This window comes from Lutra lutra, chromosome 16 (genome assembly GCF_902655055.1).
Source record: "Lutra lutra chromosome 16, mLutLut1.2, whole genome shotgun sequence".
Lineage (NCBI taxonomy): Eukaryota > Metazoa > Chordata > Mammalia > Carnivora > Mustelidae > Lutra > Lutra lutra.
In genome coordinates this window covers 31,126,370-31,151,815 of record NC_062293.1, presented here as the reverse complement: position 1 = coordinate 31,151,815, position 25,446 = coordinate 31,126,370, and the positions used below count along the sequence as shown (strand labels likewise).

Sequence of the window (25,446 nt, the reverse complement as noted above, 5' to 3'; positions counted from 1 at the left end):
GGAGGCTTTAATTCTCCAAATAAAGCTAAGTGCCTATTCCATGAATCATTACACAGATCAGAAGCCTGACCCTGTCCCATCTGAATAGCCCACATAGAAGAGAAGTTTTTGAATGCCTCTCAGAGATTTTCTTGGTATGGTTGACTAGGTCTAGAGATGTATGTGCTCTTCCCAAATAGTAGTACAGGGGAAGATTAAAATTAGGGTGAGATCAAAACCTAGTGCCTAGTCCCAGTGTTCAGGGCGGGACAGAAGTGAGGTATGGCAGGAAGAGAGCACTTAGAGACAGAAAACCTGGGTCAGAATCCTGATTGTGTCTTTTCCTTGCATTATGACCCTGGTCAAGTCACTTAGCCTTAGTGGTGATTGCTAAAACGCGGATGAAAAAGACAGTGGATGTGAAACTGCATTGCCAACTTCCTGCAAATATGACAAGAAGATTTCTTGTTACTGTAAAAATTGGCTAAACTTCCTCAGGGATGCTCATGGAATTTTCCTTAGGGCTGAAAAGTTCATGGGTGAATATCCCAAAGACCCAGCACACTGAGGAATTTCGTGAAGGGACAATTCAAAGGGAAGGGAACTAGTGGCAGCTGCTGTTTTACTTGAGCTTTTTTTTTTTTTCCTCAAACTGTTTGCATGGAGAGACGGTGAGAGAGAAAGAGAACAAGAGAATGAGAGAGGGAAGTCTCTTCTGAAGGGTTAAAGCAAGATAGTGCTGTAAAGTGATTCCAGATGTACAAATATTAATATCTCTCTTTCCCTGATGAATGAGAAGGTATGACCCAGTTAGGAAACTGCTAACATTACCGGCGCCACCAAGACCTCAGTCAATGGCCCAGCGCAGATTTTTATCCTTACCTCGGCAATTGTAATGCTGATGAAGGGCTCGGACCTGTTGCAGCAGACCTTCCAAAACTTCGCTCTGTCCCCTGTGTCTGGGCTCTCTGTCGTCATAGTCTTTCCAGTCTATTGAACAGAAGAAACAAACAATGAAATTTCAGTGTGGGGGAGGCCTCTCCCCTGAGGCCCAGCCTCAGGAGCTGGGTTCTGTTCACACCTTCTGGATTCTGGATCAGCACCCAGCACTTGCACAGCTGGCAGGCAGTGCCAAGAGTTTGGGACTGCCATTGTTCGGGGCCCTGTACAAAATAGCAACTGTGGTTGGTTTTTTTGTGTTGGGCAATTTTAGGGCAAGAGAAAGTAGTAACTGAAGGCCAAAAGAAAACAGGGACTCTGGGAGTCCAGTTTCCCCTCCCCAGCTCCTTACCCTCCTTTTTAGCATCCTGGGTCCTAATCCGCTCCCCTCCATCTCTCCACTCAGCACCCCAAATCACAACTAGATTTCCACAGTAGGAAAGAAAGGGGTGGGAATGTGCAGACTAGATGAAATCCACAGTTCCAGTGCTTTTATTGTAGGTTTCACACTTTTGGCCAAATTGACATTTCTTTCCAAGGAAAGAGCCCATGTCAGATGCCAAGAAATGGAAATCTACATTTTGCTCTAATGAATGTCTGCTTTGGTTAGCTGGCACAGCAACCCCTGCACATACTCCCGAGCCACCAACCACCCTGTCTGCTCAGTCTCTAAATATACAGTATTAGCTTACATGGCAAATTTAAATTGCAATACCCACTGAGATTTTTCTCCCCCTTCTATTTTCATTCCATTTGGCTATAATGATATCAAGAGTAATCACCCATATGGGACTAATGTCAAGATGGTAATTCTGCTGTCTCCAGCTCTGGGTTTTTGTGTTTTGTTTTGTCTTTTTTTCAGCAGGTCTGTCACTTTATAGTCCATCCTTTCTTCTATCTGTCCCTACCTCGTTTTACTCTCTGAACCTTTTAAAAGCAATAACTTAAAACACTTCTTGGTTGAAATGCTGTCTCTAAAAATTCTAGTCATTCTTTTCTAGTAAAGCCAGTTAGTTCATGAGTATATCTGAGGCTTAAATTTTAACTGAACCAGTTTCAAATTCCCCTCCCCCCAGATTTATTTTAAAATATGGAGTCTCCCTTGCTCAGAAACTTAGCCAAATGTCCTGATGGTTAAAGTTAGGTAAAACCATCACTCATTGGTTCATCCACGGCCTAACAGTCCCTCACAGTTAGAAAGAATTGTGTTCTGTAGAACAGCTATTAGAAAGAACGTGTTCTGGAGTCAGATAAAGCTGGGTATGAACTCTGGCTCTTTGGGCTTCTGGCTCCGTGTCTATAAGGCATGAAACTTATAGGGCCACTACTCTGTAATGTGAAGAATGAACATAGTATCTACCTTACAGGATTTTTTGTGAGGATGAAATGAGAGGTTTATTAGATATCCAGCGCAATAGGATATAAATCGTTAAGTTAAAAAAAGAAGGGAGTTCACTGATGAAGAGTGAGCTCCCTGAGTAGTGAGTATGGAAACATCATTTCTAACCCTATAAGAAGGACGCCTCAGAGATTTTCGAATCCTTCCTCTTTCCTCCCCTCCCCCAGGTACTCGTCTCCATTTCACCTCTCAGAACGCTGAGTCCCAGAGAGAACCATTCCAGTTCTACGTCACTCAGCTTGTCTGGGGCAGAGCCAAGACCATAATATAGTCTCATGGCCTTCCATATAGTGCCTGTTTCCTTATACCGTAGACACGTTTTGTTTTGTTTTGTTTCTTTTGGGAAGGAGGGTCAGAGCTTGGTTGGAGTTTGTGTGGTGTGGCTTAGTTGTGGTCAACTCTGGAGACAGGGAATTGGCATAGGTGCCTTCTGTAGACTCTGTTCCTTGTGGGCAGAAACCGTGACTTAATTTCTCTTTGCCTCAGGTTTCTTCTCTGTAAAGTGAGTTTTTAAATATTTTTTAAGGGTTGTTTGAGGTTTAAAAACATCATGTGAGTAAAGCACCATCTGGGCATATCAGGGACACTCATTAAATGTTGGTGAGGCATTGTGAATAGTAGGATGGTGTTCAGGTAGCCTGGGCTAGGAAATGTGCTTTTACTGGGAAATTTGGAAATGTCTGGGGAATCAAACTCCAAGTGATTGTCAGTCTTATCTGTAGCATGATCATAAATGCTATCATGGATTCCCAAAGGCCATTTTGAGTTTGTTCCCTCAGTTGGGTGAATGCATCTTTAGTGCTCATGATAAGAGGAGTAATGTTTGCTTGAGTAAGACTTCTGGGTGGCTGAGTTCTTATGTGGCCCTGCACATGCTAATACATTCTAATGAGTGTTAATACTGCCATCAGTGCAAGGGGACATGAAATAGAGCTGGCTCTTTCAGCTGAGCCCTATGACATCAGAGGCGAGCTCAAGCTGATGACTTTATGATACATTTGAAAATTGCTAATGCTAAACTGCAGCCCAAGTGAGCACTGGACACGATGCCAGGGTTTTTGGAAAGAATGAGTTTTTCTCATAGATGTTTGGAAGGTTCTGACGACTACATAAAATAGGAGACTTTAGGGATGAGGGAGAAAATTGAAAATATATTAAGAAATCAGGAACCTGACAGGAATAAACTTAGTGTGGCAGGAAAAGAGCAGATTGTGCCACATAATACAGGTCACTGTTCTGGTAATGAGACACTTCGATTGCAACACAATGCAGAGCTTACATTCACTGGTGATATCAGGGCTTTCCTGATCGTAACTCAGACAAGCCTGTCTGGGTCCTTTTCTCTTATTATGTACCATACCATATAACATAAGTCTATAAAAACACATTAAGGCCTTTTGTAAAAATATTTTAAAAAAGGTTTTATAGCTTACTGGAACATATTACCAAATTTCCCATTACTCTGTCATGTTAGAATATATTGTCCTCTAGTAAATATCTGAATACTGATATATGCTGCATCCCAACGTCATACTCTGTTTATAAATAGAGCTGCAGTGTTTTTATATTGTTCTTTTCCAAGTGATATGGCATGTCTGCAGCAACTATAACGACATGTTTGGATTTTAGTTCTTCACCAGATACCCCTACTAGTCAAATGGGCCATGTTAGAACGTATTGGCAATTGCTTTGTTAATTAGCAAGTAAAGTAATAAGTGGCTCTTCCCAGTCCTGGAAGACTGTTCTTGTCATTCTGGAGAAAGCCCTTGCAATAGGCTGTGAGGGAGAGTGTCTGATTAAATCTGAAGTTTACAGAATATCTGATGCTTATAAGTAAATGTATCCATATGCAGATGAGAATTTGCATTTGGAGTGGGAAATTTTCCCCTGTCCCCCCTTCAGGTCAACCAACACTATCATTTTTTTTTCCTTTTCTATCCCTACTATCCCTTCATCAATAATATATACATTTTTCTTCTCTCTAGAATGAGATAGTTTCCCTTAGTATCTTACTCTTGCAATATTTTTAGTTTGTGTTTCTGATGTCTTTAATAAGAAGGATGTCCAAATAAGACTGGAATAATTAAATTATCAAATGCCCATGGGACTCAGGGGCTTTAGAGATCTCAGGTGTCCAGAGCCCTATATCACCTGGTGTAGCTATGTGAATCCACCAGAAACAGTAGACACAAACGGTTGGTTGGCTGGCTGGCTCTTAGCCCGTTTGTCTGCCGGATAGCAGGGCACTAATTCCCACAGCATAGGAGACATGGCATGGGCTTGATGGGTTTAGGCTTGAATCCTGGCTCAGCCACATACAAGAGTTGAGACCTTGGGCAAGGCAACATCCTCTCTGAGTCCTAATTTCCTTATTATTAGAGGAGGAGGATAGCATAGTGGTTAAGGACAAGGGCCATAGGGTTTTGGCCCGACTTCAGTGCTTGCTGATTTTGTGATGTTTGGCTCTATGTATGTATGTGCCTTTATGTGAATAGTTCCCTTACCAGTATCATGGGACTACTAATAAAAACCACCTCAGTGGGTCTGTTATGACGATTAAATGAGTCTATCTATATAAAGTTCTTAGATTACTGCCCAGCATGTAGTATCTTATGTTGACTCTGATGTTCAGAGTGATGCAGACAATGAAGGTGGGGGTGCTTATCCGTAAGACAGAACAGTCATGAAGGACTCATGTGAGGATTCAGTGAGACACTGATGAAAGCCCGTAACATGCCACCTGATTCATGATTGATCCTAGGAAAAGGGCTGTTATAAAACATGAACAGTACATAAATATATACAAAAGAAAACTGAAGAGCCCACAATCTTATAACCCAAATATCCACTGTCAAAGTTGATAGTTATGTGCAGACAGGCCTATCTAATAATCATCAAACTCATAGCTTAACTATGTGAAAAAAAATTTTGCATTATGTTTTTACATAAAACCTAAAAAGTAAGAATTTCTTCCATACAATGCATTTTTTAAAACACCATTTTTAGTGGTTGCATTTTGTTCTGTAATGCCACTGAGTTAATACTGGATATTTGTTCTCCCTTGCATACATGGTTTCTCACTGTATTGATACAGTGCAACAGTATATTTGTTCATAATTATTTGCCTGTGTTTGTTTCCTTGCATACATGGTTTCTCACTGTATTGATACAGTGCAACAGTATATTTGTTCATAATTATTTGCCTGTGTTTGTTTCCTTAGGTTAGATTCTTAGATGTATAATTATGGGCTAAAATAAATGATGGTTCTAATTATGGCAAGTTGTGTCCCACAAAGGATGTAGCAGTTTGCACTCTTACAAGAAGCATATGATACCATTTTGAACTATCACATTCATGAAGGTTTTTAAAAAAATGAAAACAAATTCAGAGCAATAGGCTCACTATGCAGAAAAATCTATCATATGGTATATCTAGAGACATTTCTTCTGGTTGATTAAATTTTCTGGTTATAGAGGCTACTAAATATACCAGACATAAATTATTAATCTTCAAATAATTAGAAGAGGCTTTTGCTGGGGTTCTCAGCCACCACTACAATGTTATATATTATATTTGTAGCAGAGTGTGGAAGAGTGCCTGTTAGTAAGAAAGCATTTTCTTCTGACAGAATGTCAGATAAGTAAGATTTGCTATATCTCATTCTCCTATCAATTTGATGTGGGTGAGGAGGTGAGAGCAGAGCTAGAATGGACCAGCCACTCCTGCCATGTCATTCACAACATCCCCACAAAAGCCTTGGGAAAGGAAGGATTGGACTCATTCTACAGATTCAGAATTTAAGGAACTTTTGAAGGCCACACAACTACTAAAAAGTTATCATGGGTATCAAATTTGGTCTTGCTGGTTCCAGATTCCCTCTCTTTTAATTCCAGAGTTGCATTTCTGCAGAGGAATCATTCTTTACATGGCCCAGATGCTACTCTGTGGAAGTCTTGTCAGTCCCAAGTATTGGGGAGAGGGAATGGCAATGGTACCCTGAGGATGGATGAAGGGGGAGTTGGAGCCTGTGGCCAGGCTTGAGTGAGTTCACAGCTACCACCTACTAGAAGGCGAGGCACATGCCGGTACCGTGATCTGAGCAGGTCCCCATCCTTTCATGTTATAAGCCGAGACTTGAACAAAATACTTTTGGCCCTGTAAAGTATCAAATAGAGAGAAGGTATGCATTAGGAATTGTACTGAATCACTTTTACTTCAGAAGCAGATTCTTGTGTCTGATTAATAACTCATTGATCCACTGGGAAATCCACTAGCCATGCTTTAGCTTTCTACCTTTTCCTGACTATTACATTTATGTGTGTATACAAAGATGTGTACATACACGTCTTTGGGGTGCCCTCAGTCTCTGTGAGCTTTCTTTTTTCAAAAATTGGAATCTCATAATTACCTTTCCTCCTCCCACTAAATTATACACTAATTATTAAAAGTCACACACAAGTCTGCCAGATTTACCCAAAACAGCAGTTCCTTACCTCTTTCTCCTTATTTTCCCCTCCCCAGAGGCAGTCACCATTACTTTTATTAGCTGATCAACTTGCTTTTAAAATTAACAAGTTACACTGAACATCTTTTCAGATTAGTACATCAAAGATCTGGTTCATTCTTTTAGTGGCTGCATAGTACTTCACTGTGGGCAAATACCGTTATTTAACCAGTCCCCCCTCTGGTGAACATTAAGATTGTTTCCACATTTTGTGCCACAGTAAATAATGCTGCATGAATATCCTTACTCAGCTATTAAAACTTTCCAATTCATTCTTTGATTTCATTTCAATTTTAAGACCATCTTTAAAACAATGGCTAACATTCTTTAATGTTTTATGACACTAAAAATTTAGGAGTTTTTTTGTTTGTTTACTTAAAATCTTTTCAGATGTTTTGTATGATTTTGTATTTTTGCTTTGAGAAGTTATTTTCTCCCCCAGTGAACCCAAAGAGGCATTTTTGAAGCCAGCATTTGATAAAACATTGCTTGTGAAAATTGTAAAATAGCGTTTGAGGTAAAAAACAAAACAAAAACAAAAAACAAAAAACCACCACTTCTTTGTAGAGCTTTTGCTAGAAATTTTAATAATGTTGGCCTTACCGTATTATAAAGTTATTTTTTTAACATTAAAAATAGGTTTCTAGGGCGCCTGGGTGGCTCAGTGGGTTAAGCCGCTGCCTTCGGCTCAGGTCATGATCTCAGGGTCCTGGGATCGAGTCCCACATCGGGCTCTCTGCTTAGCAGGGAACCTGCTTCCTCCTCTCTCTCTCTGTCTGCCTCTCTGCCTACTTGTGATCTCTGTCTGTCAAATAAATAAATCTTAAAAAAAAAATAGGTTTCTAGGTACTTCGAGGTTATGGCGATTCTACAGAAGCGTCAAGTCTCCTCCTAGGCTTTTATATGATTAGGATGGTGTCTGAATTGCTCTCATTGGACGACCAAATGGAAAATCTTAATCCCTATAAAAATTAGTTCAAATATTAGAGAAACTCACTGTGGAGAGTTTTCCATTTTTATCACAATATCACTTTTTCTTTTAAGCAAAGGAAATTCCCTGGGGTTCTCTTCTGGCCCTCTTCCATCATGTGAGCTATAGGGTTGGGAATCAGTCTTCTGCCGATAGCATCTCTTGGGGGCCACCCACTCAGGGGTTTGTTTGCTCTAGTGATCCACAGTTTTGGCCCCTGGTATAGACATGTGATTAGGACTAAAAAGTCAAGATTCTGTGGTGGTGACCCAACCACCAAGAATTCTATTAGAATAAGTTGGTTCAAACTTGAGATGCAACCTAGTACAGCTTTTTAATGCTGGGTTTCAGCTTTACACTTTACAGATAACCATTTTAAAGGACTAATCTTTTAGGAGAAGAGCAACAAAAACAAAATTCTCTCTCTCTGAGAAGGGTCTAAGATATTCACTATTTGAACTGGTGCAAAAAAATACATGTTTGACTTAAGCATACTTTAAAAACTTCTCATTAAAAATGATTTTGATGATTGTTTTGCTGCATTTTAATTATTTGAGGAGATAAAGGTTTGTTCCAGTATGAACTGATTTGCTAGATGTTTTTATTTTTTGCATTTCATGTGCTCATATGGTTTATAGTTCTATAAATAATTAATGTTTGAGTTTAGATTGGTTAAACAAATAGCACAGTTTGTTCCAGTTTTTCATTCACAGTTTAAATTGGTTCAGGTTACTAAGAAATGTAGTGCCACCATATATAGTTTCTTTTCTGTGAAAGCAGATTTAGATTTTTTTTTAATCAAGGAGAAAGGATTTCTCTCAGGAAATTGTATGACTCCAATAGATGACTGATCTCAACCGAGGCTATGGGGGTGAGGGTTAGAGGAGGCTGTTATTTTTACCATCAGACAGGGAGTCAAAATTGGATCTCTCAGAGCCTTTGATCCCCCCCTAAAGATTAGACTGTGATCCAGAGAGCAGCAGCTTTCAAGGCTTGCATGAGGCCAGTCTTTTTCTGATCTCTAGAACATGGCAGCTTACAAAGTGGTTCATGCTGTCTGCTCACTCCTTTGTGGGGTTCAGATTATGGATACCAGACATATCACACTTAACGAGTGGCAGTTGTTGCCAGAGAACTGGGTGTTGGCAGTTGCTTCTAGAGGAGGCATTTGCTACCCAAATCCCAGCACAAACATCAGGGGCAGGGGAATGGGAAGCCTAATGGGAGGACCTGGCATTTACCGTCATAAGTCCTGTGATCGTGAATCTCAGGGTCTGCAAGTTTTCCATGATGATTTCTCCAGCCAAAGGACAAAAGTCTTTAGACATGCTCCATTCCACTGCAGGGAGAGACAGAGACAGCATGAAATTCACTCATATATCAAGAAGCATCACAGAAACTCTAGCAAAAGTGTCTCTCAAAAAACAGGAAGTTTACTCTCTTTTTCCTGTATTGGCATATCTCACAGTCTTCCTTGGGATAACAAGTCAGTTTCTAAGATCACAATTATTTTTTAAAACTAGAGAGGAAAATAGTCATTGAACGGTAATTAATATACCCTAGATATACATACATGTATGTATCTGTGTACGTATGAATGTAGACACACACATGCTCAGACACACTATATGTAACAGTTCATTGTATACAGAAGATAAGTTATTAATTACATGGGGAAAGTGAAGGGTACACTAGGACCTTTTTTTCTGTTAGCTGCCCAAGTCTGGTTTGGGCTTCACCATGCTACTGAAAGTGCTATTTCAAGGTCCCAGGGACGTTCTTGTTCCAAATAAGGAAGCTTCCTTTCATTTCTTTCTGTGTTACTGGACACCTTCTTCTGGAAGCATTCTCTTCTTGTAGTGTCCCACACGCTCCTCCCCAGGCTCTCCTTCTCCTTGGTCTTGTCTTCTGGGCTTTTTCATTGGCTTGTCTTCAGCCTGAGGATTTGGGGTTTGTGGCTGAACTTCTTCAGTTCTCCCTCCACACCTGACATCCCTGACGTGAGTGTTCATTCACAGTTCAACCTAACACCCAAATACTTATCCCCCGTTTTACTGTGAAGCCATGTTCTTTTATAACATTTTCCACTGGTTGAGAAAACTGTGGTCAGGAAGGATAAATTGTGCCTCATCAGTATACAGTGTCCTAAGTGACAGTTTACCTGTGGCAAGGTTTAAGGCAGTCCTGAATGAAGCAGGAGCTTAAGGCACATGGAAGACAAGGCCTTCACATTCTAAACCTCATGATGACAAGCTATAGGATCTAAGATTTAAGTTATACTCTCTGTGACACTGAAGTACTTTGAAATGAAGCCGAACCATCCGTAAAGCCTGCTGTTTCTCTTGAGTCACACGCCCCTTTGCTTCAGCGCTGCCTCCCGTGTACCCTCGGCTTCTCCGTATGTTCTTAGGAATCTAACTCGTTTTCCTCGTTCTCTAGAAATTGTTTTCCTAAAGTTCCTAGTGCTCTGATTGCAACAGCCTTTTCCTGGGACAGCCTGCTCCCTGGCCTTCCTGACGTTTTGCAGCCTTCTTTCCCCTCAGTTTTGGTTGCACCCTTTCTTCCTATCTCCCGACCCCTTTTTCTGGGCTCTCCCTGGTTCCTCCTTTACTTCTCCCTTTGCTGTGATGTTCCTTGGGGGTTTGGTTTTGGCTCTTTTCTTGCTTCACATGCTTATTCTGGGCAGTGACCTTATTCACTCTAATGCGCTAACAGTGGTTTTCAAAACTGTAATTCTAGGTCCAGTCTCTCTCAGGCCTCTTCTGAGGCCTAACTTCCTCCTGGAGATCTTCATGTGAGTGCCCGCTAGTACTTCTCTTTGCCAAAATATGTGTCTCCTCTTGTTTTCTCAGTTTTAGCTCATGGCATTGCCATACCCACTCACCCAACCCTAAATCTCAGAGCATCCTTGCTTCCTCTTTTTCCCCAGTTCTGCATGATCAGTTGATTACTAAACCCAGAGGTTCTGCTTTAAAATGTCTCCCATTAAGTTTCCTTCTTCCCCTGACACTGAACTTATTCTAGAGCAGGATTTTATAATCATGTGCATCAGTCTGCAATTTTTTTTTTTTTTGCAAGGAGGTATAGGCCTGATTGATTAACTGATCAACTCTCCTAAGTTGATTTTTCTGTTCATCTTCTTATCTTTATATACAACCATGTAACACAGCATGAATTATATTTTAAAAATGTAGATCTCATTATTTCATTTCTCTGCTTAAAATCTTTTCATACTGTTCAGCTGCTTTCAAAATAAAATGAAATGTTAGGGTCCCTGGGTGGTTGAGTGGGTTAGGCGTCTGCCTTTGGCTCACGTTGTGATCTCAGGGTCCTGGGATCGATCCTTGCATTGGGCTCCCTGCTCAGTAGGGAGTCTGCGCCTCTCTTTCCCTCTGCCCTCCCACCTGCTCATTCTCTGTCTCAAATAAATAAATAATCTTTAAAAAATTAATCCAAAATGAAATGAAAGGCATTTAATTAACAAGGCATTCTCTACTATCCTCATATCCTACCATGTCTCACAGCAAAGTCTTTGCTCTATAAGTCCCTGTTACCTGGTTATTCTGGGTACTTTTCTGTCTTTGTGTCTTTTGCTCATCTTCCAACCACTGCTTGGTGAAACTCTACTAATCTGTTGGAATCTAGCAAAGTAAACTCTAAATTCCTCAGGAATAATTAAATACACCTGTTTCTGTGCTCCCAAAGCCCTGTATTCATATGAAAACAAGATTTATTACACACATATTATGCTTTACTATATGTACCACTTTCTCTTGTTAGACTGGGACAAATCTGAGAATAGGAGAAACACCTTTCCCTCTCTCCTCTAGTATATTGATTTGTGTCTGGTGCATAGAATGTGCTTCCTAAATATTTTACAAATCAAATATATACAATTTGATTATATGCATGGACACACACACACCCAGGGTAGACTGGTTTTTCCAACAAGAAGGTATTTTTCTTCCTGTGAATCCTCTCTTTCTCCTTTGAAGCTCTGAGACATGTTGTAAAATGTTAGATTCAAATTATTAAGATTATATGTTAAATCTCACATTAGGCCTATACTTCCTTACAAATGTATATTCTAAAACATTTATTATACACATTTTATATATATATATTTATATATGTATGCATTTTTATTTATTTATATTTATATATATATGTATGCATTTTTTCCCAAAATATTTTATTATGCTTATGAGTTACTAGCTCTGAAGAAGCCAAATCTCTAAAAGTCAGCTTAGACTTACTGTTGCATATAACTAGCTAAAGAAAAAAATGGAAATCACTGAAGACCTCACCAACAAAACGAAATGAAAATCAGCAATAAATTTGCAAGGATATTTAGAAGCAAGGAATACAGAAAAATTCTGTAAACAGAAACATCCCTGGTCACCACTGGGACATGCATCATTGACTGACGTGGAGGAGCTCCAAGTGGAAAGTGAGAGTCAAGGGTTTCTGATTCCAGGCTGCAGGTTTGGGGGGGCTACCTAAAAAAAGATTTTGGGATTAGTGAGAGTACCTCCAAAGGATTAATGACAAGTTTCTTGAATATACAGTATTTAAAATTTGAAAGAAACTACTTTTTAGTAACACTGTTCATGTTCTATTGAAATGTGTTTTACAAAACATGTTTCAGGTGGAAAAGAGGACCCTAGTTTCTTGAAAAACAAAACAAAGAACAGCTTTGTAAGGAGATACGGTCTGCTTTGGAAGTTAATGGAAAGTTTTAAGCATTTAAGTGTAATTAGATCTCATAACCTGAAAGAAGATTCACATGGAAGGGAAAAAATCCACATTGGAATGGACAGTCTGTTCTGGGGCAACCAATAGTCTTTTCCTTCAATGTACTTCGTTGGGTCGGTGGACCCTTTTGACATGAAGAGAGGAGCTTGTGGTCAATTAAAAAACAAGGGAGGGAAATAGAGTGAGCAGGAATCACTTTGAAAGCCCACTGAGAATTCTAAGAAGGCAACTTAGCATGGTCTCTCTGGAAAGTTATGTGTAGGTAGTTTAAAGACTTACTATTAAAGCCATGAGAAAATCACTTATAAGCCTGCTCTAAATCCCTGAAGGACTGGGGCTATGTATATGCAGTTTAAAACTGTAGAAGACTTACAATTTTAAGATAAAGATCAGGGCAACTGTTTCTACTTAGGTCTGGGAAATCGAAGCAGGGTTTAATCATGCAATGGCTCATAGCAGTTGAATATTAGCAAGAAAGGTACCAGACAAAACCTAGGTGTTAGTATTTCTTAAAATTTGGCTCTGGCTCAAGCTGTGATTCACTATATTTATATCAAATAACTATGCATATTTTAAATATGACGCTTTATTATTTTAACAAATACTTCATTTTTATCTAAGCTATAGCAAGTATAGTCATTTGGGAAGGAGAATTCTAGCTGAAAACCTCTTTTTACTGGATAGCAGCTATAAAAACCACATGGTGAAAGCTTAAGAAAAAGAGCTCCTGAAGTTCCAGCCTTGTCACCTGAAGTCTACAATGGGAGGAGAGAAGTGACAGAATCAGTGCAAGAGTAGAAAATTCATGACTAGAAGTGTTAGGATGCACAGGCTGGACAAAGTCTACAGCGACGGTACATTTCCAGCTTCGTGGCATAAGCTCTGTGAATAATATGCCCTGCTTTGGCCAATTACTCAATCTTAACTTTTCAGGCCAGTTTCTTGAGCAGTAAAGACCCCACAAAAATAAAGGCATGAAGAGATAACATTACAGGGGCGCCTGGGTGGCTCCGTCGGTTAAGCATCCGACTCTTGATTTCAATTCAGGTCATGATCTCAGGGTCTTGGGATGGAGCCTCGTGTTGGGCTTCCATGCTTAGTGTGGAGCCTGCTTAAGATTCTCTCTCTCCCTTTACCTCTGTCCCTCCCCACTTATGCTCTCTCTCTCTAAATAAATAAATAAAATCCTTAAAAAAAGAGAGCTCAACATTGCAGTAGTGTCTAATTAATTTCTACTTAATTGATAACAAGCATCGAAAACCTACTGTTGTCCAGCTTCTCCCTCAAAGCCCAGAGCTGCTTTCTCCTGTGCACACGTTAGGAGAAGCATACTGTAAGAGGTCTACTCTTGCTGTTTGCCCATGCCCTGCTCGAACCCCCCACCTTTAGCCTTATGTCACTTGACTTCAGCCCCAACGTTTTGCTGTTTTTTCTCTCTTGGTATGCTCTCCTCTTCCCCCAAAATTTTCTTCCCCTTCATTCAAATGGAAGTGGTTCAAAGTCCCTTCCTTTCCACAGCTTTCCTTGATCTTCCAAGGGAAGCTCCTTTGCCAGTTTTCCCATTCTGTCACACTGCACTTGCTTCATTGTTTTGTATTCATTTTCTAAGAGATCTGCCTCCTCTGTCTTCTGTTAAGTTCTTTGCGATCAGGGAGTGTGATGGATTAATTGCAGTTTACGAAGCACCTGTCTGGGCACGTAGGACAGCACAGGTGGCTCAGTAACTGGTGAGTGAATTGATTACTTGATTCTTGACTTTGGAGTGCTTCAGGTCTCAGACAGAAATCTGACGCTGGTCCATAAAGAATAAGAAAACAGTGTCAGAATAGAAAAAAGACAGAAAGAACACAGAAGTTGCTTGAGCTGCCCAGTAAGTGGTTGAGATGGAGATTAATTCCTGGCCTCCAGATTCTCAGCATCCCAGACTCTTCACTTGTCTGTACTGCTGCTCAGAAACCAAGAAAACAAAAGTTTATTTCCTGTTCCCTATCAGCACTTCAATGGAACCAAAACGGCATTCTTACTGGCCACACTCACCCCGGCGCCTTAGCTAATGAACGGAATTTGGCTAGACTGCCCAGCCCAGCACCAGAGCATTATGAAATCTTCCCCGATCCATCTAATTGTGTAGTTTCTAACCTTTGAGGCCAACCATAGCACAAGAGGAAGAAAGAGGGAGTGAGGGACGTGCTGAGAAACCCAGAAAGAGACCAAATACAGTCCTTTCTAGAGATGAGAAAATGTGTCTTGCCGAAGCATGAACCCACTCAACACTTGTGGGTTTTAAATTGGGAACTGACGTGAAAACTCTGGATCTGGGAATTCTGTTTAGCTCTGGCAAAATACGAGGTCAGAGCTGCTTGCATTTTTTATTTTAAATTCCCTTGATAGTCCTAGGAGTTGGGGCATGCATTACTTCCAAACAAGAATCTTTATTGTTTGCATAGCACACAGTCTTCCAGTTAATTAGAAAAACATTTTTTCCCCAAATTAAATTTCCCTAGAAAAACAATGATTTAAATTAAGGGCAAAGATTTTTTTTTTTTTTTTGACACTAGTAAAGCCTTCCTGCACCCACTACTTCTAGAAGATTAAAAACAAAGTTGGAATCAGAAAGCTATATTCATTTATTTTATGGTCAGATTTGGTAGCCACAAAAATAACATGTCCCTATCTGTATATGGTGTGTACTGTCATAATTTTACCTGCTACATGACAGAGTGACACACAGATACTGACAGAAGCAGGGATGTCTAAAATTCAGGGTTTTGAAAAGTATGTAAGCACTGTAAGTAACCACAGTCTGACTTTTATTTCCCTCCTGTTATGGCTCTTATACAAATTTATTCTTTCTCTTAATCCCCTTGGCCTTCTAAATGAAAGGTGTCATCATTTGTATGATTCTTTTTTTTTTTTTTTAGTAATGTATCTTTTTTTTTTTTTTAAAGATTCTATCTATTTATTTGACAGACAGAGAACACAAGTAGTCAGAGAAGCAGGCAGAGAGAGGAGGAAGCAGGCTCCCTGCTGAGCAGAGAGCCCGATGCGGGACTCGATCCCAGGACCCTGGGATCATGACCTGAGCTGAAGGCAGAGGCTTTAACCCACTGAGCCACCCAGGCGCCCCCATTTGTATGATTCTTACTATTACTAATAGTTTTTAACTCTCTTTCCAAGCCTACCATGAAATGTTTGTTGAATGAATACCAGTTCTCCAGGGGCCGAGGTGCAGCCGGCCTTCGCCTTTCATGGAGCTTCACCTCTCATTTACTTTGGACACTTAACCCTGGGTGCCTCCAAATAAAACTGCCTTCAGTAATTTCCGCAGTTTGGGGCTCAGAAAGTCTGAATCATTGGCACTGTTAGGGTTAATGGAAGCAGAACTAAACCCCAAGCCTCCGCTCATATAGAAATCACTTTTCTCTTTACATTTATAGGATATCTTTCCTTGGTAGATTTACCTCTTGGTTTTCCTAGAACATTAAACTAAGAGGTAGGAAGGTCATGGATTTATCACAAAGTACAGAGTACAAAATCCACTCATCATGGCACACTGAAGACGAGGTGGCCTGATAGGGTGGCTTTGAGAGGCGGCACAGATAGGGTAACAGACCATGTCAGGGCTTGGCCCTCAACCATGTCTGAATGGGATAAATGCAGCAGGGTACCGGGGTTGACCCAGATAGCTTACAAGAATGGACTGTTAAAATTTCAGGAATTTTGCAAGCTAGTGTTTAAGCACAGCCATCAAGAGAAATTAAATTATATGAACTTAAATATATTAAAGACAAAGACTAAATATTTAAAACTCATTGCTCCCTGTTTCACTGCATTTTGCTATTATTTGTGCTCTCAAGGTTACTGATATCTGTGGTACCTAAATAGTGGAAATAATACATAATGCTGCACCAGTGCACATCTCTTTCTAGTCATTTCAGTGACCTTATGTTGGTAGCTTGAATTTGGCTGAGTTGGAATACTTACACCATAAAAATAAAAAATCAGGTCTTGATTTATTTTGTGAACTGTGAATATCAGGTATTGGCAAACTACAGTTCCATGAGCTAAATCCAGCCTAAGTCTGGTTTCGTATGGCTCAGGAACAGATGATGGTTTTTGTTTCTACATTTCTAAAAGGCAGTGGAACACACACGGAAGAATACGTGACAGAGACCATATGTGGCCCACAAAGCCTAATATATTTCCTTTCTGGCCTTTAGCAGGAGGAACGTGCTGATCACTGGTCCTGACTTAAGAAAGTGATCAAGAAAATGTCAGTAATTCAGGTTACAGGTTTCTCTGGCTGTCTATTGGGAATAGCACAAAAAAACCCTGTGGAAATATTCTTCCAGTACTCAAAAATTGTTACTTGACTGGACAGAGAAGTTGCCTTGTGCCACTGATGAATGAGTGGAGTTCCACCATAAACCTTTGTTGTTTCTCCTTGTTTTACTTCCTTAAAGTAAATGAAAACCTCCACCAACACTTAAATGGCAACTGTATTCACCCATTAACTGCGGCTACAGGCTGGCTTACAGATTCGAGAGTCTGATAAAAATAAACGAAAGCGTTTTGGGTGAATCAACAGGCTATAAGAAACTTACAAAAAAGTATTATATATTTTATTATGATGATTTGAAAATTGTGTGCTATATATCCTCTCTATCAATAAAATGTATAATAGTCCTAGGTGGACGTATACACACACATAAGCAGGCACAGACGCCTCCCCACCCCCTGCTGAGAGCCAGTTGTTACACATTTACCATCATCCCACTGAGTGCATGCCAAGTGCTTGCTCAGATAGACTCTAAAGGTGGATGTATCCTGACCAGCAGGGCACAGTGTCAGGGGGCAGCAGATGTCTTAGGCAGAAACTGGCGCGGCACACAGCCTGCGGGACAGGCATCCATGGCCTTAACTGCAACCAGGATGGCAGAGTCAGGGCCTGCCCAACAGAAACCTGCATGTTGACAGCAGGTAGGACAAAACATAGCAATTCAGTACTTCTGATGGTGTGAAAGAGCTCCACTCCTAAACTGGATTATCTGGGCTTCATTATTATTATATTCTTTATTCTGCTTTATTATACATTAATACTGTATTTTACTTCGTGATTCTCTGTGCTCTATGTATGGGTACTTTTGAGACACTATGGACTGAAAATAGGCACATGGGTCATTAATTCAGACAGACTTTAAACTCTTCCTTTCTCCCTGGAACACTGCCATATCCTTGAGTTACAGGATGTCCAGAGAGATTTTCACTTGTTTTTGAGTACTGTTCGAAGGCTGCAGTGGTTGGAGCTGAACAATAGCACAGACTCAAAACCAAGTGACAGAGAGCTGAGCAGTGCTGTCTCCCCTCCAGCCTTCCTCCCAGAACAGGCACCTCTTCCACAGGGGAAGGGCCCTTCTCCTGCTCAGCTTCCTGAGATGCTGAGATTTTTGTGTTGTATTCCCAGGAGAGAGGTGCCTTTCTTGCCTGCAGGGACGAGCTCTGGGAAGCTACTTGACATTTCTAAAGGGCACAAAGGGAAGCACGGTATCAGCTGTCTGATTTATACACACAGAGTCCAAGATATTTGGCCAGTTCACAGCTTTCTAAATCCTTCTGGGCCCCCAGGGAATTAAAATAAGCAGCTACAGGGGCAAAAGCAACCACATTCCAATCCTCAGCAGACTCAGTGTCTTCCTTCAGATGCTGGTGCTCTTAGCTGGTGGGCTGTGCCCATGTCACCACCCCATGCTTCTCCTTATCACTTTAAGTGATTAAAACCCGTGAAGGCAGGACCCATGCCAGATGGATCTCTGGACACCCAACCCCCTCTCTGTCATACAAACACGGAATAGGAGCTCGGATGGAGCGGGTCTGACTTCTGTGTGGGTGCTGACAGGTCGGGGATAGTCCCTATAGTTACATTTGGCTTCCTGTGAACTACAAAATAAGGACTCCTCCGCCAGGCATTTAACCTCATTTCTGAGCCTTATTTCCCATGACTCCCTACATTTCCCCTGGAAGGAAGGAAAGAAAAACTAACACTTAATGAAAATCTGCCAGCCTGTTTTTACAGATAATTTCATCATTTCTTTCTTACAATAGTCCTCTGAGATGGACCAAGTGACTTGTTGAGCATCCTTCCGATTTAACCAGTGGCAGAGCCTGTCTGTGTGAAACCCAAACTCACCTACAGCTTCCTCTTGCATCTGGAATCACACCTTTGCCTTTGCCCTGGCTGGCAAGGCCCTGGGGGACCTGAGCCTTCGCCTTTCAGCCTCTGCCCCATCACTTGCTCTCTTCTCCCTGACTGTCTGGTCTTCAAACATATCAGGCTTCTTCCTCTCACATAGACTCTTCATTTTGCCAGAAAGGTTCTTCCTCTTTTCTGACTTTCTGAGTTCTTTGATTTCATGAATCATCCCTTCCATTTCCTTCAGCAGTCGGTGTAATGTCACTCCTGTGTATAAGCCTTCTCTGATCCCAAGGTAACATGAAGTCCCTGTTCTTTCTTTCAGACCATATACCATCCCTGTGGAGCACTATGTGAGCTCCAGGTGGACACAGACTGTGCACCTACACAGCTGGCACATGCCATAGCATAGCAGAGGGTGGTAACGTGCTCACGGAATCCATGGCAGATTGTGGGCCAGCAAGGGTGCAGGGATACTGAGAGGCAAGTGATGTGGTCCGTGGTCTCAAGGAGCTTAGAGTTTCATAGAAGTTTACAGATGAAGAGAGGAGGTTTGGAGAGTTAAAGTCTGTCTCAGACCAAAGTTCCTTCCCCATCACCATGCAGACTCTTAGGAAACAAGTTGTCTTTACAGCTTGATCTCTCTCCCATCTCCTCTTGTCAAAAACCTATCCAAGTGACAGAGGCCCGGGCTCCTTCCACAGGAGCTCACGCTCTCTGATTTCCAAGAGTAACTGTATCTATTATTCTTCCTGATATGAATACTCTCTGTTTTGTATTACAGTGACTTACGCACATGTTTTTTCAGCTCTACTTGCACACTGTATTTCAAACTGGCCTCCTTTCCATTTCTTTTAACTCCATTATTGTCACTCTTGTCCACATCCCCATTGTTCCACACAGGTACTCTGTGACCGTTTCAGAGCCTAATTGGTCTTTCTGCCTCTGTGCCCTGCCCTCACCAATCCACAGATGCCAGAATAGTGTCTTCAAAGCATGAATTATATCACAGTACTCTCTGTCACTCAAACCTCCTAAGTGCCCTTGGAATAAAACCCTAACTCCTTAATGGAGTCTATAGCAGGAGTGGGCAGGTAGGACCCGTGGTCCAACTCCAGTCTATTGCCTGTTTTTGTACAGCCTGTGAGGTAAGAAAGGTTTCTATGCTGAGGAAAAAAATTATTTTGTAACATGAAAATTATGTGAAATTCATGTCTCAGTGTCCGTAAATAAAAGTTCACTGGAACACAACCCACTCATTATTTTGCATCTCGTCTTAACGGTGGAATTGAACAGTTGCAGTCCAAACCACATGCCCACAAAGCCTAACATGTTTACTGACACTTTGTAGAAAGAGTTTACAGACCCCTCGTCCGCACAGAGTCATGACATGACTCCTTTCTGTGAAACTCCCTGTTATTTTCCCAAATTTCCTTCATCCGCACTCTCTGCATCTCTGACTTCCCGAGTTATTTCTACCAAGTTCATCCTCTGCCTCACTCTTATACATTATCCTCTGTTGTTTTGTTGTTAGTATTTATCATATTATCATAATCTGGAAGTACTTATTAGTTTACTTGCTTATCCAAGAAAACATGAGCTACATGAGCTGGTCTGCTTTTCCTCACTGTATCCCCAGGACCTACAAGAGGATATACACATTGTAGGCATTCCAAAAATTGTGTGAAATGAGCATTTATCTTCCCTGTTAAGTTCTTCAGGGAAGACACTGGGTCTGACTCATTTCTGCAACCCCCACACTGGCCCACATTGTGCCTTGTATGGAGTAATATTCCCAAAATAGCTCCTGGCCGAATAAAATGCCACTTTCTCTTCCTCCTGGGATGGAGTGAGGAAACATTTGCTGTCAGCAAGACCCCAGGAAACAATCAAACATGTGCAGCATCTTTTTCACTTCATCCAAACTCCATTGTTTGAGGGCACATTTTAAGGAGGGGCCATAGAGTCCAGCATATTCCTCAGGGAACTGTGGCTCTGGGTATATCAAGTGTCCGGTAGAGGATGTTTTCAGCTGATGGGGAGTTAGGCTAGGTGTTTTCTGATGATGGGAAAGAACCACTGGCCAAAGGTAAGTTTGGCAGTTTTTCCTAAGAAAATTACTCTTAATTGTTGTTTTAAAGGTAATAGGTTACCCTTAAAAATAAAGCATGTATAAAATGTGACAAAAAAAAGATCAAAAGGAAGTCCTGAATTAAACAAAAACAGATAATGGTTTATAGGAAGCTAATGCTTAGGGATCTTTAGAGGATCCTGGGGAGACGTCTGTTAATATCTACCCGGGAACCGTACTTCACTCCTAAATATTTCACTTAATCTTCCTAACAATCCCACATGGTAGGTAATATTTTTCTCATTGGACAGCTGAGGAAACTGAGACTCGAACTTTTAAACAACTGGCTCAAGACCACACAGCTTGTCAATGGAGAGTCTGGACTTGAATCTCTGTCTGTCTTGTCTGCTTCCCAAGCCCATATGAGGAGAAAGGGATAAATGGACTGGCAGCCATACTGAGGTCTTTTAAGCGAGAGAAAGCACCAACTGTGAAAAGCTTGCAGAAAGTATTTGCAATATTTGACTTCTGAGGGAACCTAAGGCAGGGGCTCCTGGTTGGCGCCTCTGTCCCTTTTTCCCAAGGGCCAGCGTTGTGTCTAATACTGTGGTTTCCTTGTTGTGGTTTCAAGAGGGAGAGAAAGTTGGGGGAAATAACCGTGGAGCAGAACAATGGATTGTACTGATGCTGGCCCTGTGAGTCTCATGGAGGTGTTCAGTATTTTCATGTCAGCTACATGTGGCTGTGGTGGCCAAGATAAGTACTGATTTAAGAAAATAAACAAACAGCAGTGCAAACAGTCTCAGAAGAGTCATGTAAATGGCTGGCATATAATTTGAGCCTGGTTCATGTTCTAGAACTCCACCTGTGCCAAATCTTCCTCCCTCTCCCCTCTACAGTAGCCTATCCTGGCCCTCCCCAGTCCTGCTCTGCTTCTGGCTAGAGACACTGGGTCCGAGGTGAGAGAGGATGGATGACCTGGGAATGAATCAGCTCCACAGCAGGAGTGATCTCCAAGATCCAAAGGAGTATGTGGGAGAACAGAAATAAATAAGAACGGACAAGACCACCTTGGGAGCAGTCAGCTACAGTCCTCCTCCCTTTGTCTCACCAAGGGGAATGTGTTGTTTGGCTGCTTCCCTTCTGTATTTGTCTTCACATTCTACTGTAAATTACTGAACAAGGTGCCTGATTGATCCTGAAAAATCCAATCTGTAGATTTTTTCCCATCAAGGGAAACATAAGCCTTCTAGAGCTTCCCAGGGAGACAAAGAGTCCTGTCTTCCATTCCCAGACTCAGCTTCCGTTTCTATGTGGATGACCAGAATGGCTGATGTTGAGGGCACAAACCTCAGTATGCCCACTTGGGGGTTCTTTACTTAGGGACCAGGAATTCCAAATGGACATCAGGGGAGCAAAGAAAACCCTTCATATAATAAGCGATTTAAATGTATATTTCCCCCCAGATCCCTATGAAAAGCTACACATTATAATGCACAATGTATATCCTAGCTTGGGCTTTTTTTTTTTTTTAAGATTTTATTTATTTGACAGAGATTACAAGTAGTCAGAGAGGCAGGCAGAGAGAGAGAGAGAGGAGGAAGCAGGCTCCCCGCCGAGCAGAGAGCCCGATGCGGGGCTCGATCCCAGGACCCTGAGATCATGACCTGAGCTGAAGGCAGAGGTTTTAACCCACTGAGCCACCCAGGCGCCCCCTAGCTTGGGCTTTTTAAAGGGCTTAACTACTTTTCTTGGGGGTAGTCCTATAGTTATCTTAATTTTCTTTGTTGCCTTTTGGTTTTACATTTCTACTTATGTGGGATGTATCTAAATTTTCCGCATTTACAAAACATATTTGGGCCAGTGGTTTGGATCTAAGATACATACTGCTGAGTATCTTCCAGCTTATCTGTTTAATGGGCAGATTCACCCGTGCCTTTTATCTTGGTCCATGGGAGCAACTGGCACCTAGCAGATTCCTAGTAATGATGTCTTAAATGAATAAATGCAATAATTTAATAAAGAATACTCTTGTCACAGTCACAGTTACAAAGGAAGAACAAGACTGCTATTTTGCATGTGGTCTCAAAAGAGGTCCACCCACTGTGGGGAGGATGAAGGTGAGAAGCTCTTTAGATTTTGAAAAGTCTTTTATCTACTCTAAGTTAACAAGGTGGGGCAGGAAAGTCATGGCAATATTTAAACCTTAGGAGCAAGGTACTAGACCATAAACTGAGGAAAAGAATTATGTGGACTCACTGCAGTGAAATGCACATAACACAGTCTCAGTAAATAGAGGAGAATTTATTGCATTTTCTATCTATTGGCTCAGTATGCAACACCAGCCTCATTGCTGACATATTTGGGATAAGAAGTCAAATCCAACTTTCCATCTACTGCTGTTTGGTGGATTGATTTGTCATACTTTTACTGACTCCCTAGGAGGGACCAGATGGTCCAAAGTGCTGGGGACAGGATTATGAATGAGGTCTGATCGTAGCCCTCAAGACAGGAACAGTCCAATGGGGGCAATGGACAAGTCACTACAAGGTTCTAATCAGTGTGATGGGTGCTGTGAGAGAGGCAGGCTCAGAGTGGAGGCGCCCTCAGCAGTCTGGGGAGGGGGGTGGCTAGGGGCAGCCTTCTGGACAAGCTGGCTCCAGGCAGAGTCCTGAAGTGTATGTAGGTCTGCTGAGGGAAGAGTGGTAGGAAGCATTCCAGGTAGAGGTCACTGTGTGTACAAAGGCACAGAATCATGCTGTAGTTGGGGTACTAGGGGTCAGTTATGGGGAACAGGAGAAGAGGTGAGGTGGGATGGGAGTGTGATTTTAAGCAAAGAGGAGTTTTGACAGAGTGGCAAGAGCTCATCATGCTAACATACCTTGAAGGCATTTTGGAGCTACTGATAGAAAGCATTTTAGAAAGAGCACTCTTGTAGCATGTGGGAGAAAAACTGGAACGGTGAAGGCTGTGGCCAGGGAGACCAGAAAGAGTGCCGTGACCCACAGAAGATGGAATAGCAGCTCGGGGTTGGCCTTATCTTCACTCTTTGCTTGACTTCCTGTTATCCGCCAAAAGACAGCTCTTCCCATTCACTGAGGCATCTATGAGCTAAAGTTTTAGGTAAACCCAAAGACTTGGCATCTCCTGCTCTTATGGAAGTCATGAATACTGGACTTCAGCTACATTTCTCTCTCTTTTTTTTTTTTAATTTTTTAATTTTTTCAGCATAACAGTATTCATTAATTTTGCACCACACCCAGTGCTCCATGCAATCCGTGCCCTCTACAATACCCACCACCTGGTGCCCCCAACCTCCCACCCCCCACCCCTTCAAAATTCTCAGATCGTTTTTCAGAGTCCATAGTCCCTCATGGTTCACCTCCCCTTCCAATTTCCCTCAACTCCCTTCTCCTCTCCATCTCCCCTTGTCCTCCATGCTATTTGTTATGCTCCACAAATAAGTGAAACCATATGATAATTGACTCTCTCTGCTTGACTTATTTCACTCAGCATAATCTCTTCCAGTCCCGTCCATGTTGCTACAAAACTTGGGTATTCATCCTTTCTTTTTTCTTTTTTTTTTTTACAGTTTTATAAATATATATATATATATATATATATATATATATATATATATATTTTTTTTTTTTTTTTTGACAGAGAGAGATCACAAGTAGATGGAGAGGAAGGCAGAGAGAGAGAGAGAGGGAAGCAGGCTTCTTGCTGAGCAGAGAGCCCGATGTGGGACTTGATCCCAGGACCCTGAGATCATGACCTGAGCCGAAGGCAGCGGCTTAACCCACTGAGCCACCCAGGCGCCCCATAAACATATATTTTTATCCCCAGGGGTACAGGTCTGCGAATCGCCAGGTTTACACACTTCACAGCACTCACCATAGCACATACCCTCCCCAATATCCATAACCCCACCCCCCTCTCCCAACCCCCTCCCCCCATCAACCCTCAGTTCGTTTTGTGAGATTAAGAGTCACTTATGGTTTGTCTCCCTCCAATCCCATCTTGTTTCATTTACTCTTCTCCTGCCCCCTCAACCCCCCATGTTGCATCTCCTCTCCCTCATATCAGGGAGATCATATGATAGTTGTCTTTCTCCGATTGACTTATTTCGCTAAGCATGATACCCTCTAGTTCCATCCACGTCGTCGCAAATGGCAAGATTTCATTTCTTTTGATGGCTGCATAGTATTCCATTGTGTATATATACCACATCTTCTTTATCCATTCGTCTGTTGATGGACATCTAGGTTCTTTCCATAGTTTGGCTATTGTAGACATTGCTGCTATAAACATTCAGGTGCACGTGCCCCTTTGGATCACTACGTTTGTATCTTTAGGGTAAATACCCAGCAGTGAAATTGCAGGGTCATAGGGTATTTCTATTTTCAACATTTTGAGGAACCTCCATGCTGTTTTCCAGAGTGGTTGCACCAGCTTGCATTCCCACCAACAGTGTAGGAGGGTTCCCCTTTCTCCGCATCCTCGCCAGCATCTGTCATTTCCTGACTTGTTAATTTTAGCCATTCTGACTGGTGTGAGGTGATATCTCATGGTGGTTTTGATTTGTATTTCCCTGATGCCGAGTGATATGGAGCACTTTTTCATGTGTCTGCTGGC

The 25,446-nt window shown here is 41.6% G+C and overlaps 1 protein-coding gene across 1 annotated transcript in view; it reads right to left on the bottom strand.

Moving 5' to 3' along the window:
* ANKFN1 (ankyrin repeat and fibronectin type III domain containing 1) overlaps window positions 1–25,446 on the bottom strand; it is a 518,608-nt gene that overhangs the window by 67,036 nt on the left and 426,126 nt on the right. The window contains exons 10-12 of the mRNA XM_047708413.1: window positions 9,034–9,131; window positions 6,383–6,473; window positions 862–969 (exon numbers count right to left, since the gene is read on the bottom strand). Coding sequence (XP_047564369.1) covers window positions 862–969; window positions 6,383–6,473; window positions 9,034–9,131 — 297 coding nt within the window. The remainder of the gene's footprint in view (window positions 1–861; window positions 970–6,382; window positions 6,474–9,033; window positions 9,132–25,446) is intronic.